The following is a 13,430-nucleotide window of genomic DNA, read 5'->3' as shown; positions in this document are numbered from 1 at the left end:
CCCCAGTGAGCACAGCCACACGCCAGGTTGTAGAGGTCATAAAATCTCTTCCGAGCCAGCGGGTTGCAGCCAGAGCTGCTAACAAGTCCAGAGGCTTTGCCTTGGGTTCAAGTGCCCCCAAGGCTGTTGCTTAGCTTCCAGAGCTTCCCATCGCTGCCCGGAGCTACCAGAGCCCCAGGCACCCCCCCCCCCCCCATTCCCATCCCAGGCCCCAGGGCCTGACCCTGATATCCGGGCAAAGTGCTGGGGACATAGACAAAAATGTAATGATGTGTAGGAGCCCAAGTGGAGGGTCACATCTCGGTCTCAGCCAACAGACTGTCACCTAGTCCTGAAGTCATGAGCACCATCTGAGAGCTGGGATCTGTGGAGGGGCAGAGGGGCAGGGACACAGGTGAGAGGGGGCCTAGGTGTCCACACCCATCATCCCTGGTCCCACGCCTCTTCCAGACCCGGCTCCCATCAGCCCCGGGGCTCTTACCACTGGGGCACATCCAAGAGCCGCTGCTCCTCTGGTGGGCAGCAGGCTCCCGCCCCCTCTCTCGTTCCTGGGTGTCACCAGCCCCTCCCGCCACCTCTTCCTCCTCCTCTCCCTCCGACAGGAGGTCACAGATCTGCTGCTGCAGCTCTGGGCTAATGCTGTTCTCAGCCAACACCAGGCTCCGCAAAGCCGTGGGGTAGTTTTCTACCATGTCCAGCAGGGTCTGAGGCGGAAGAGGATGAACCGTTAGGGCAACTCCCCAGACCCCAACCTGCCCCCCCCCACCCCCCTGGTATGTCCATAGGCACACCGGCTCACCTGCACCCCCACCTCTAGCCCGTCCACAAATGTGAAGGCTTCTCACCTGAGCTGACTGGTTGGTAAGCCCCGTGCCCTCCAAGTCTAGGACCTCTAGGGTGCGGCTGGAGGCCACAGCTACAGCCAGCATCCCTGCCACGTGGTCACCTGGGGAGGCGGCACCCATGCACACGGTCACCCGCAGTCATGAGCAGGCCCGCTGACCCTCCCCACAGCCTCCCCTGTGCCCTAACAACCCTCGAACCCCACCCGCGAGCCAGCACATGCTGATACCTGGCAGGTGTTCAAAGGGGCCACCGTGAATGGTGAGTGAACGGGTGAAGCCAGCCAGGCCCAGGAGGGGTGACGGGTACTTTGATGTAACTTTTGGTCATTTGGTCCTCCAAACAAGTGGCTTCTCTACTGCCTCCCAGGTTCCCCCTCCTTCTTCCCTCCCCCAGTGAGGGGGGGGGGGTACCATGCCAAACAATGGTCCCAAGTTCTTGGATGGGGCTGGGATGGTGAGACTCACAGGGGGCTTCCTTGAGCCTCACCCAGCGGGTTGTAGTCCAGATTGAGGACGCGGACCTGGGAGCTGTGGGCCACGGCAATCGCGAGACGGCTCCAGCCCTTGGGGGTGATGCCAGGGTTGGCACTCAGCGTTAGCTCCTTCAAGCCTGGGCAGCAACGAAGCGAGAAGCCAGGATGGAGGTGGGGCCCTCTTCAAGCCCCTCCCCTGCCCTGGATCGCTGGGGAGTCCCTGGTAGCTGAGAGACACCCTGTCCCACCACAGAGCTTAGGGACCATTAGAGACCCCTGCCTTTCCTGCCCACCACAGCCTGGATGCGTAAGTCTCCATTCTGCTTAGCCCACAATCCTTCTCCTTCCTGAGAGGATTGAAAAACATTCTCATCCCCAGTCAGAGCCTTCAGCTCTGGGTACACAGGCCCCTGCCCTCCGCACCTAGCTTTTTCATCAAGGCCACTAGCCCGTACCCTTAGCGGGGGCCCCCTTGCTCACCTGACTTGGCTCCATCTGGGGGTAGGAGGCCACAGATGAGGTTGATGGCTTCATCACCCAGCATGCAGTCCCCCAGGTCCAGAGCCACAAGGGCAGGGTGGAGGGCCAGGGCTGGGTTCAGCAAGGCCAGCCCCGCATCTGTCAGGGGGCTCCCATGCAGGCTGGCGGGCGAGACCAGAGAGCAGAGGTTACTGCGGTCACCAGCCTTATCTGTAGGGGATGGAGCCCCTTCCCTTATGTGAGCCCGAGGGTGAGCAGGGCCCTTGTCCCAGCACTTGGGAGAAGCCTTGGGAAGGGAGAAAGAAAATTCTAGATTCTAAAGGAATACAGGTAGAAGAGTCTGGTTTCTTTTCTGGGGCAGGGATTAGGATCCAGGACAGAGCTAATGCTGGACTGAGACTCTTCAGCGGGCAGAATGTAGGGGCAGGGGTCTAGGCCCCAGGAGAGCTCCTTCTTGAGACCCGCGGACCGGTCCCCAAGTAGTCAGTGCCAGCGGTTAGGTGGCGAGGTTCAGGTGCCCTGCCAGGAGGGGGGTGGGCATCCCATCTCATTGGGGGTGGGGCTGCAGGTGCAAAGTCGGGAGGTGAGGGATGCGCTCGGAGGGTGTCGTGGACGGGCTCGGGGAGAGGGATGAGGCGGTGGCCAGGGAGGGGGAAGGCAGGCTGGTGCAGAGACAGCTACAGGAAGGCGCGCGGAGGAACAGGCAGTGCAGGGGGCGTGTGAGGAGGGGCGCGGCGCCCGGGGCCCCCTGGCGAAGGAGCGCACTCACAAGAGGGACTGGATGGAGCGGTTGGTCCGCAGCGCCTCCGCCAGCTGCTTGATGCGGCTGGGACTGGACACGACGCCCAGGTTAAGGTTGAGCTGCGCCAGGGACGTGGCCCCGGCCAGGGCCCGGCAGATGCGGCCGAAGTCGCGGTCGCAGAGGCGGCAGCCGCGCAGCGAGAGCAGGCGCACGGCGTTGTCGCGCAGGCCGCGGCAGATGTCCCGCACCTCGGCGCCCGACAGCGGCTCCCCCGAAATCTGGATGGAGCTGGGCAGCATGGTACCCACGGCCGGGCCTCCGGGGCCGAGGCTGGCGGGGCCGGGGGCGGGGCCGGGGCCTGGGCTGGGGGCGCGGGCGGAGCGGGGGCAGAGGCGGGGGCAGAGGCGCGGGCGGCGGCGGCGGCGGGGGCGGCGGCGGCGGCGGCGGCGGCGAAGGCGGGGAGCGGCGGGGGCCGGGCCGGAGGCGGCGGGCGTTGCGGAGGCGCGGAGGTCGCGGGCCGGGCTGAGACCGCGAGGCGCGGGGGCCGGGGCGGACCGTGCCGTCCGTGTCTGGGCGACGGGCCGAGGCGCGCGGGCCGGGGGCCGGGGGCCGGGCGGGCGCTGCTTCGTGCTTGTCCTCGTTTCTCGCGGTCGCGGCGGCGGCTGCGTGGCCTCGGCTCAGGACGCGCGGGACGGGTCTAGGCTCGAGGGCCGCATCTGCTCCCTCCCCTCCTCCAGCCCGGCTCCCCTACAGCCCCGCAGGGAGAGCCCGAGGCGGGCGGGCGGGCGGGCGGGCGGCAGCTCCGGCTCCGGCTCCGGCTCCGGCTCCGGCTCCGGCTCGGGCTCCTGCGCCTGAGCGGGCGGCGGGTTCCCATGGCAACGGCCGCGTCACCGCCGCTCGCCCCGCCCCCTGCCCGGCCTAGGCCACGCGGCCGGGCTCCGCGCCCCCCCGGGTCTGGGAGCGGCGGGGCTGGGCGTGGGCTGAGGCCGGGACGAGCAGGGGCGTGGCGGGGAGGATGGAGGCGCGTCACGCGGCGATGGCCTGCGAGCGTGTCCCCAGCTGCTTCCGCCCCTCCGCCTCGGGGCCGGACCCTCGGTGTCTTCGCCTGCAGCCCCTCGTGCACGCCCGGCCGCCCTGCTTGGAGGGCCCGCCCCCGAGACGACTGGCGGGAGTGCGGCGGGGACACCCAGCCCGGGAGGACCCCCCCCGCGCGCCCCTCGCCAAGATGGCGGCCCCGCAGCGGAGGCCCCCGGGCCGGGGCGGCGGGGGTCGGGGCTGCGGTTCCTCCGACAGGTGAGCTGCACGGAGGTGCAGGGTGCAGGCGGCGGATGTCCCGAGGCACCGGGTAGCCCAATTTTAAAGGGGGTGCTAGGTTCAGCCACCTGCCTCGGTGGCTGGCAGCTGGGTTAGGTGGGCCGGAACTTTCGGGAAGGGTCCGCCGCATGGTGCGGGTAGTGCTGTTTGCACTTTGTCCACTGGTGATGGTGTGGGGTCCTCACATAACATCGGGTCACACAGGGCAAATGGAGGGCACGTCTTCCTTAGGCCCGTTGCTAGGAGGAAGAGATGCCCACCCATTTACTAGGGTAACCATTAAAAAAAAAAAAGTAAGCCTAGTGAAGGGAAGACAAAAATTCTATTTCATCAACCACCTGACTTAAACTCCTTAAGCGGAACAGGTTAGATGCACACAGGGATGGATGGTGCTATGCTTGGGGTGGTGGCGGTTTTGAAGAGTGAACAGCACTCTTCAAGGAGGACAGAGAAAACTCCTAGTGATGGCTTTGTTCCTCTGGCCCCAGTATTACCAGGACACAGCCAGGTTTAACTTCAAAGGTGTCCTCTGTCAGGAAAGTTATCCCTATGCAACACCCCAGGGGCACGAGGGCCTTGTAATGACACAGGGTTGAATCTGGAAGTTTTTAAGCAGTTGTCATTTGTCATTGTTTCATTGGTGTCCCAAGAGTGAAGACGAGCCCGCTCAAGCTGGGTGCTCTCCTCCATCAGACTTATGGTTCCTGTGCTTGAGGCCTCCCTGCTGCTCCGAGGGTGTCCCCTGCCCTCAGGGGCAGGTTCCATATTCAGTCACTGCTTTCAGTGGTAGTCTGGGCTGTCCCACCTTCATCCTGACTGGATGAGGGTATCAAGAAGAGAACATGTGACATTATCGCCAGTGAGAGAACAGGAAAGTGTGCAGGAGGTAGGGTGGCAGGGAGGACCACTAGAATGGCAGCTGCAGTTCCAAACTTCAATCAGTATTTTAATTACCAAGTCTATATTTAGCAAGACAAGGGGAGAGATAAAGAGGAAGGAAGGAGTAGGTGGAGAGAGGGCCTCAGAGGAGCTGAGCCACTTTCTGCACTGGCTGCAGAGCCCTGCAGTCCTGGCCAGGCCTTCCTGGCCTTGTGCCCTTCAGAAGGCCCACAGGCGTCAAGGAGTTGGCTTAAGTGGCTACAGCTCTGAGGCAGCTGCAGACCCCATCAAAGAGACACACGTCATCAGTACTGTTCTTTAATCTTCCTCTGCTCCGCAGATGGGGGGATGGGGGCCAGCCAAGGGGCTCAGGTGGGGTCAGTGTGATTGCAGGGTCACCGCGACAGCCTTGGCTGTGGCGTTGAGTACGGTGGCAGAGAGCCTAGCAGCAGGGAGTGCAGCGGGGATGTCTCTGGGGACCCTCTGCATGGGCGGGATGTTGGGGCCCTCCAACGTGTCCAGGATCCCTGAAAGGAGGACAGAAGGTGAGCAAGAGTTGGCTGGGCCCTGCCCAGGGAGGTTGTTCCCTTCCCCCGAAGCCCAGGCCCTCCTGTCACTCACCCTCCACCACCTTGTGGTAGGCAAAATGCAGATACAGCAGGAAGAGCATGTGCAGGGCAGCCAGGGTGCCACAGAGAAGCAGCCGCTGAGTGGGGCCCACAGTCCTGGACACCAGCACTGCCACCTAGGGCCACAGGGGTACAGCTCAGAGGACCTAGATGCAGTGTGGAGAAGACAGTCCTACCCACAGGAGAATCACCTTTGGGCTCTTCCCACCCATTCAGAGCCCTTCGTGGGGTTTAGCCCAAGCTCCGGCCTGTCTTCCCGAACTCTCTGGGAGGCCAGCCCACCCCTGGCAGCCTTTTGCCCAGCTTACCATGCGGAGGGTTGAAAGCCCACCCACCAGCAACCAGAAGAGGTAGAAGAGGGCATGGAGGTGGATATTATAGGTGATGAACAGGACAATGCAGTGCCCAAAGAGGCCGTAGCCCTAGGAAACAAAACGACGGAGAGGAAAATCGCTCAGGCTGGGCTGACCTTTGATCTCTCACAAGGACCCTGAGAAACAAATGATCTGCTGGCCAGCTCATCCCATTCCAGCCCCTGCGGCCCCAAGACAGAGGCAGACTGAGGCCTAGCTATTCTTTTTAAAGACTACCCTTGCCCACCACCATGCTGGACTCCTTACCAGCAGTGCCAGCATCTGGAGCATGGTGATCTGGGCGTTGCACAGGTAGGCGAGGAAGTAAATGAAGGACGAGACACCCAGCCAGTAGCCGAAGCAGGTGCCAATGGCTGTGCCCATCAGGGTGCCCTCCCGCTGTGGGGTGAAGGCTCTGCTTAGTCCTGGGAGGCCTCTAGTCTCAGCCTCACCCAGGGCTTTCCTCAGGGGCTGCTTCTACCTCACTCCACCAACCTCTCCTTGGGTAGCTTTCGACTTAGGTCAGCCACCCCCCAAAGTCCTTTGTCCTGCTTACGATAATGGTGTCAGATGTCTTCATCCCATGGAGGAGGATGGCAACCAGCGTGAAGACCAGCATGAGAGGTCCATAGAGTTCACCTGCAATTTTCTGTCAACATAGCAACTCACTCAGGCTGGAGGGTTCAATGGCTCTTCTTCTTTGTGTCTTCCTGGGATTTGCCTGGTGGCCCCACCCTCTGCCCTCATGCCTCCCCCAGCTCCTCCAAACATGCTACCTTGGGTATTCACCTGGGGGAAGCTGACCATCTTGACAGGGATCATGGACTCCAGGAGCCTGGGAGAGGAGAGGAGAGATGAGAGCCAAGGCAGCACTAGGCTATGAGGTTCTGGAGGGTCTGAATCTTATTCATCTCTAACTCCAGAGAACATGCTAGGTGGTAAAGGAGAAGAGAGTAAAGACAGACAAGGAATGAGAAAACAATTTCCTTGTCGCTAAAAATGCGTCCAGGAAGGACAGGCTTCTGATACCCTGCTGACACACAGCAGCAACATGGAGACCTTGGAGAGTGCACCTGGGCCTTGAGAGAGGGCTTGACAATTTACCTATTTGACCTGCTCCCCTTTAAAAGGCCAACCTCAGCAGAGAATGCCCAGAATTCAGGGCTGTGATGGTGAAGCCCTGGAAAGTTTAAAAGGAAAGTTTTACTGAAGGCAGTATGTCTCCTGCCTCTTTCTGCTTACCATTCGTCAGAGCACCACTGAGCATTTTCTTGAAAAACATCTTTGATGTGGGATGAAAACTCACTTCTCCCTACTTTCAAGAATTAAGTGGCCAGTTCCTAATAATACCTTGAATTTTGGTTGGATCCTATTTCTTTTGGGAAACCTGCCCTGTTCCACCCTCTAGCCTCCTCTGGGTCAGGTGTCCTTCCTGTGTGTCCCAACATAGCGAATGAGTGGTGTATTGTAATTGCACTTGAGGGCAAGGTTCCCATCTTATCTTCACCCTCTGTCTTCAGTGAGACAAAACCATTACAGTGCCCAGCACAGAGCAAATGCTCAAGGATAGCTGCTAAGTGGTACTGGGTGTCTGATGGGCACTGCTTAAGTTAAAGGACAAAGAACCAAGCCAAAATTAGATCCACTTCTTGAAAAGTCATTCAACAACTATGTATCGATATTCTGGCTCAGAGACTGTTCCGGTGCTGGGAATAAAAAAAAATTAAAATAAGACAGAGCTTGTTTTTGAGGCGGTCTCTGGGGAGCCAGCCCCAGGAATAAAACAGCATAGCACTGCTGAGGTCCTATCTGTTAAAGGAAAGCACAGAGTTCTCTAGGATCACCAGCAGAGGACAAAATGGGGATGGGGTTGAGGAATAGGGAAGAGGAGGCAACATTTGAGCTGGCTGTTGAGAGAAGAATAGTTTGCTGGATGAAGAAGAGGAGGAAGGCAATGTGTTATCACTATGTCCTGTTCTGTGACTGGTAAGAGGTATGGTGTAGCTGGAGTACAGGTGCAGTGATGAGGGCTGGGTATCTGGTTGTAGTTTGGATGAAGGACTAGATACGAGAAGGATCCTCACCTGCTTCGCACCTGGGCTGGCTCCACATCGAAATAAGGTCTCAGGATGTCGATGTTGGCATACAAGCTGAAGGCCCTGGAGGCTTGTCTCTTCCCTGCCTGCCACATCTGCAGTAAGGAAGACAGAGTGGAGTGGGTAGGTACTGTGAGAGATTCTTGGCCATAGTCCCTGTCGCTCACTTTCTATTGGCCTTCTACACAGTTCTAATGGGTTAGGCGACATGGGGGTGAACTTTAACATCAACTCCAGCACTTGGGGGCCTTCCTAAGTATACTTTTCCACCTGCTAGGGATCCAATCCTGCTTACCTGATCTGCCACTTGCCGGCTCAGCTGTCCCTTAAAGCCCTTCATGCCCAGGAACTCCCCATCCTCTTCTTCAGCAGCAGCTGCATCAGCATCTACTTCTTCTTCACGCAGGCGCTGATGCAGTTCACCCATATCCTCAAAGCTGGAGCCTGAGGTATCATCCATGTTCTCCATGTCAATCACAGCTGAGCCCCCACCCTGTGAAGATAATGGCTTCTAGAGTGCAGGCCCTTTCTGTTCCATGCGCGGGTCCTCCTCCGTTCCTCCCAGAATTTGGGACTTTGTTCTTCCACTGCTGGGGATATGGCTTGGAATCACCATAGATCATACCACTCTCTTCCCCTCATCTGCTCTCAGAATCCTTGGTTGTCTGGCTCTCTTTCCTAGCCTGGGAGACCTACCCGCTGTATTGCATATATGTCTTTCTTCTACCTTCCCTATCAAATCCTCAGAGGGCTGCAAAAGTGCCCGTTTTGTCTTTTCCAATCCCCAAACAAGGCTGTGCACACAGCATGGTTTTAGCCAGCGCCGGTGAATACCGCCCACTCCCTCGCCATGCCTGGCCCCGATCGACCAACAAACTTGTCTCGAAAGCAAGAGCAGGCAGGCCCAGAGGCACGAGGCCCTCTGGCTGGAGCACCAGTCTGGACCTTTCAGGTCAGCACCAGTCCCACTACCTTCCGTGTACACCAAGAGCCAAAGGAGAGGACAGTGTTGCAAATGGAGCAGACTTCCAAGCTCCCAGGGAGAGTCCCCGCGACGCTTCAGGACGGCTGCCAGCTCTGTGGCTGCTGGCAGCCGGAGCCTTGGGGCGATTACCTGGATGTTTTCTTCGAACCCTCCCCATTCCGGGCCGGCCCCGCTTCGGGCGCCGCCAGCCGGCGCCGCCGTAGTTGCCATGTCCCTCGAGGGCTCCCGTCGCTGAAGCCCGCGCTAGTCCCGCGCGCGGAGGAGGAGTGGGAGAGACCTGGGACTGAGGGAGGGAGATGTCTAGGGGCGAAAAAGAGCGGTGGGTTCAGCCGGAACGCAAAAAGGAGAAACCCGGATGTTTGGCCCAAACCGACTTCCGGAAGCTGGGGACGTGGACGGAGGCTGCACAGAATCTCGCGATATTTAACCTCCCGAGAGGCGGTGCGTTGCCATGGAGACGAAGGAGGGCGACTGGGACACACGCGCCAGTTTGCTGCCCTAGTCACGTGGAGGGGTAGAAGATGGCGGCCGCCCAGGCGGTGCAAGAAATGCGGACCCGCGTGGTTCTAGGGGAGTTCGGGGTTCGCAATGTAAGCCTGTGGCCTTGAACTCGGCAAGAGAAATGAGAGTGGAACAGGAGGGATGAGTTGGGATCGGAGTTGGGGCGGGTTTGTCCTACCTGCCCCTTCGCAGACTCGTCTCTCTTTGGTCTAGGTTCATACCACCGACTTTCCCGGTAACTATTCCGGCTATGATGATGCCTGGGACCAAGACCGCTTCGAGAAGGTAGGTGGGGCTGGAGAGGGTATTGGGAACGGATCCTGTGATCTGAGCGGCCTGTGCTTTGGAAACTGCCCGTGGGATTCGCTGCGTTCATAAAACGTTTATTGAGCAATATGCTAGGCCCTCCGTGTACATGGTCTGTGCCCTGTTCGTCGAACAAGATGTTTAATCTTTTTGAAGAGCACGCATAAATGACTCCAGTATGATGTAAAGGCGGTAGGTAGCGATAAGAAAGGACAGTCGTGACTAGGGTGACCCCTGAGTGGCACTTAATCTGGAACGGAAAGCGGGGCAGCGGTATGGAAGATTTCCTTCCTGCAGGAGATGACATCTGAGTTGAGCCCTGAACGATGAGTAAAATCTGAGAAAGGGTAAGGGTGAAGGTGGGGGGACGAAGACTGGAAGCTAAATTATAAAGGCTTTGTGAACTGTGTTCCAAGAACGTCCAGTTTATTATTGCTAGAATGTAAAGTCGGGCAGCATGAGTGCTACGGAAGATTGAAGTGCATCTTAGACACTGTAAGTGATAGGGGAAGTTTTGAAGAGCTCTGAGCCAGATGTGATCTGATTTGCATCCTTAACTGTTGGGAAAGATCATAGAGGGTAGTCAGATTTGTGACAGAATTGCATAGAGGAGCTGAGGTTGAAGGTATGAACTAAAATGATAATCAGGAAACTAGAGCAAAAAGGAGACATGGTAAATTTGGTGACTGTTGATGTGGGCTGTGAGGAGGGAGTATAAAATAGCTTGAGGAACTGCTTTAATGGATGGTGGTGCCATTTACTGATGAAAAATAGGTCTGGGGAAGGGGAGTGATGCTGCATTGTTTCCTGAATGTGAGGTCTAGCAGGCTAGTAAAATGTGTGTTTGAAAGGAGATGAGAAGTGAGAATTTGGGAGTTTTCTGTATATATAGTTGTTAAACCCATGAGCGTGATTGAGGTCACTTTGGAGAGAGAGAAAAATTCAGAAAATAGTGACTTTATGGAGTGGGTAGGAGATAGTGAATGTAGAAGGATTCATCGGAGGAGAAAGAACCAGAAGATTGGTGCTCAGAAACCAAGGCAGAGTTGGAAAATGGAGGGATTCTATCAATGCCCAATGGAGGAGTCTAGTAAGAAAGGACAGAGTAGCATGGTTTGGAAGCCTGTTCTATAGTAGAATGGTCTCTGTGGGTGGTCTGGTTGGAGGATTTAAATGAATAGAGGGTAAAAATGGGAACTTTTCAGGAAGCTAATGAAGAATTGGGGGAGAAGGGAACAGCTATGAGGTACATCTGGCCAAAGGGAGGTTCTTGGGTGAGTGAGAACATTGTTGCTGGGGCTGGGGGATATCCAGAGGGACGGTATTGATTCCACAGAGGCCAAGGCTTCATTTAGTGCATTTTCTGTCCCTGTAGAATTTCCGTGTGGACGTAGTGCACGTGGATGAAAACTCATTGGAGTTCGACATGGTGGGAATTGATGCAGCCATTGCCAATGCTTTTCGACGCATTTTATTAGCTGAGGTATTTATTGGTGGGCATGGTGGCAGGGACGGAGTTGGGTGGAAACTGAGCCATCACCTTACTTGGAGAATTCTTAGGTTGCTCCTTTCATTTTCCTGAGCATTCCTCCTGAACTTTTCATCAGGCGTTTTTCTGGGAATAGGGCCCCCTGTGTCAGGAAGTAGGAGTAAATAGGGAGTCTGTAGGGTCTCTGTAGGTGAATGATTTTATTTTTTGGGCAGGTGCCAACCATGGCTGTGGAAAAGGTCCTGGTGTACAACAACACATCCATTGTCCAGGATGAGATCCTTGCTCATCGCTTGGGGCTTATTCCCATTCATGCTGATCCTCGTCTTTTTGAGTATCGGAACCAAGGTCAGCGCTTGAGAAAACGAAATTGTGGCAAAATGGGAACAGCTGTCTCCTAGATTCTAGAGGATCTACTGCCTATGTTCAAATCCTGGCTTGATTACTGTGACCATGAGCAAATCACTAATGTTTTGGTACATCAGTTCTGATCTGTGTGAACACTTGCCCTGGTCTTCTGAAATTGGAAATTTGTCCAAGGAGTAAATGAGAAGTGTAGATTAATGCACTCAAATACTCAGTCGTTCTTTAAGAGCTGCCACTTTCATCCTTTGTTCAGGGGATGATGAAGGCACAGAGATAGATACTCTGCAGTTTCGGCTTCAAGTCAGGTGCACACGGAACCCCCATGCTGCTAAAGATTCCTCTGACCCCAATGAACTCTATGTGAACCACAAAGGTGAGTGGTGGTATGGTGAGTAGGAAGGCCCACCTCTTGATGGGTGCTAGTTTTAAGGACTGAGGTTTTCCTGATGTGCTTTCTCCAGTGTACTCCAGGCACATGACATGGGTGCCCCTGGGGAATCAGGCTGACCTCTTCCCAGAGGGCACGATCAGACCTGTGCATGATGATATCCTCATTGCTCAGCTGAGGCCTGGCCAGGAGATAGACCTACTCATGCACTGTGTCAAGGGCATTGGTAAGAAACCTGTGGGTTGCCCAGGGCAGGAGGGTAGTTTGAGGACAGTGGGGCACAGGGTGTGACTAAGGGGCTGAGGTGAGATGTCCTAACAGGCAGAAAGCCAGTGGGCCTCTGCCATTAGGGGCTTTTTGAACGTCAAGAAGGGTTTCCCCACAGTCTCTGATATCTACCCTCCAGGAAAAGATCATGCCAAGTTTTCACCTGTGGCAACAGCCAGTTACAGGCTCCTGCCAGACATCACCCTGCTTGAGCCCGTGGAAGGGGATGCAGCGGAGGAGCTGAGCCGATGCTTCTCACCTGGTGTCATTGAGGTGCAGGAAGTCCAAGGTAGGACATTTGGGATGCCACGTGTTCAGGTCAGGAGTTAAAGTATGTTTTCTGCGAAGGGAGCAGAAATAAAAAGCTTCGGGCTCAGTTATTTAGAACAGGGTTTGTTTTCATTAGGTAAAAAGGTGGCCAGAGTGGCCAATCCCCGGCTAGATACCTTCAGCAGGGAAGTGTTCCGGAAGGAGAAGCTGAAGAAGGTCGTCCGCCTTGCGCGGGTTCGAGACCATTACATCTGTGAGTATCTGGTCAGGCAGAGGGTGGGGTGGGGCAGGTCAGGTCAGTTCTGTGGCACTGCAGTTTCCTTGCAGAGTCCAGGTGTGGATTCTATAGCACTATAGCACAGGAGCTGGTATACAGCTCCTACCTGGGCTAATGTGTCTCTGCCTCCCAGTCTCCGTCGAGTCAACAGGGGTGTTACCACCAGATGTGCTAGTGAGTGAAGCCATCAAGGTGCTGATGGGGAAGTGCCGACGGTTCTTGGATGAACTGGATGCAGTTCAGATGGACTGAGGTTTGCACCGGACTTACTGGCATGGCTGGCCTCGGATGCTCCTGAGCCAAGCTGAAGATCTTGGGTCCTGACCTGACCTGACAGACCTGCTAGAGTCTGGTGTGACTGGAGATCCTGGGTTTTCTGGGACAGTTCCAGTCTTATTTTCAGTCAGTATGTTTTGCTAAATGTGCCACAAAATGTGACCTCATGCCTTTGTAAGGCCTTAATGTAAATAAATTCACATCCAAATAAAGATCCTCTTATCAGAGACTACTACCTGAGTTTTAGCCCTCAAATATGGAGCCTCACCTCAGAAGAGGCTTGGCATTATTTAGCCCTTAGGAACATCGGGTTCTGGGGATACTGCAGGTTAGGGCCAAGTCCCTCTGAAGCCTTGAGGTGTGCCAAATTGAGGTGGTTCCTGGGGGGTGGGGGGGACAGACACTCAGCTAGACCAGAAAAAGTATGTGCCACTTAACCTATTATCAGAGGAAGTTTTTGAGGAAAAAGCATGGTTCACAGCTGTCCAGTCACA

The 13,430-nt window shown here is 56.2% G+C and overlaps 3 protein-coding genes across 3 annotated transcripts; 1 reads left to right on the top strand and 2 right to left on the bottom strand.

Annotated features, from left to right (window-relative positions):
• Positions 1-27: 27 nt before the first annotated feature.
• On the bottom strand, positions 28-2,872 carry LRRC73 (leucine rich repeat containing 73). Its single transcript, XM_041766949.1, has 6 exons — positions 2,568-2,872; positions 1,799-1,959; positions 1,333-1,455; positions 846-946; positions 482-704; positions 28-364 (listed from the first exon to the last, which is right to left on the bottom strand). The coding sequence occupies exons 1-6, from the start codon at positions 2,837-2,839 to the stop codon at positions 294-296; spliced, it is 951 nt and encodes a 316-aa protein (XP_041622883.1). The 5' UTR covers positions 2,840-2,872; the 3' UTR covers positions 28-293.
• A 2,163-nt stretch (positions 2,873-5,035) lies between these two features.
• YIPF3 (Yip1 domain family member 3) lies at positions 5,036-9,152 on the bottom strand. The gene is made up of 9 exons (XM_041727464.1): positions 8,926-9,152; positions 8,107-8,304; positions 7,800-7,906; positions 6,505-6,550; positions 6,272-6,364; positions 5,983-6,114; positions 5,671-5,784; positions 5,355-5,478; positions 5,036-5,260 (listed from the first exon to the last, which is right to left on the bottom strand). The coding sequence occupies exons 1-9, from the start codon at positions 9,004-9,006 to the stop codon at positions 5,112-5,114; spliced, it is 1,044 nt and encodes a 347-aa protein (XP_041583398.1). The 5' UTR covers positions 9,007-9,152; the 3' UTR covers positions 5,036-5,111.
• An 86-nt stretch (positions 9,153-9,238) lies between these two features.
• POLR1C (RNA polymerase I and III subunit C) lies at positions 9,239-13,165 on the top strand. Its single transcript, XM_041727475.1, has 9 exons — positions 9,239-9,386; positions 9,511-9,582; positions 10,979-11,086; positions 11,308-11,440; positions 11,712-11,831; positions 11,920-12,072; positions 12,253-12,402; positions 12,520-12,636; positions 12,794-13,165. Exons 1-9 carry the CDS (start codon positions 9,318-9,320, stop codon positions 12,910-12,912), a joined length of 1,041 nt encoding a protein of 346 aa, XP_041583409.1. The 5' UTR covers positions 9,239-9,317; the 3' UTR covers positions 12,913-13,165.
• The last annotated feature ends 265 nt before the right edge of the window (positions 13,166-13,430 follow it).

The sequence above is a fragment of the Vulpes lagopus genome, chromosome 1 (assembly GCF_018345385.1).
Source record: "Vulpes lagopus strain Blue_001 chromosome 1, ASM1834538v1, whole genome shotgun sequence".
In the NCBI taxonomy this organism is placed as follows: domain Eukaryota; kingdom Metazoa; phylum Chordata; class Mammalia; order Carnivora; family Canidae; genus Vulpes; species Vulpes lagopus.
This window is presented reverse-complemented; position numbering and strand designations above follow the sequence as displayed.

Excerpts from the sequence above, each read along its gene's own strand:
- LRRC73 (XM_041766949.1), bottom strand. The coding sequence starts at position 2,839 with ATGCTGCCCAGCTCCATCCAGATTTCGGGGGAGCCGCTGTCGGGCGCC. Across the intron at positions 1,456-1,798 it reads CCCAGATGGAGCCAAGTCAG|GCTTGAAGGAGCTAACGCTG; the intron begins GTGAGCAAGGGG and ends GTTGCTGCCCAG. Across the intron at positions 365-481 it reads CTCTTGGATGTGCCCCAGTG|ATCCCAGCTCTCAGATGGTG; the intron begins GTAAGAGCCCCG and ends GCCCCTCCACAG.
- YIPF3 (XM_041727464.1), bottom strand. The coding sequence starts at position 9,006 with ATGGCAACTACGGCGGCGCCGGCTGGCGGCGCCCGAAGCGGGGCCGGC. Across the intron at positions 7,907-8,106 it reads GCCGGCAAGTGGCAGATCAG|ATGTGGCAGGCAGGGAAGAG; the intron begins GTAAGCAGGATT and ends TCCTTACTGCAG. Across the intron at positions 5,479-5,670 it reads GGCTTTCAACCCTCCGCATG|GTGGCAGTGCTGGTGTCCAG; the intron begins GTAAGCTGGGCA and ends CTGTGGCCCTAG.
- POLR1C (XM_041727475.1), top strand. The coding sequence starts at position 9,318 with ATGGCGGCCGCCCAGGCGGTGCAAGAAATGCGGACCCGCGTGGTTCTA. Across the intron at positions 11,087-11,307 it reads GACGCATTTTATTAGCTGAG|GTGCCAACCATGGCTGTGGA; the intron begins GTATTTATTGGT and ends TTTTTTGGGCAG. Across the intron at positions 12,073-12,252 it reads GCACTGTGTCAAGGGCATTG|GAAAAGATCATGCCAAGTTT; the intron begins GTAAGAAACCTG and ends TCTACCCTCCAG.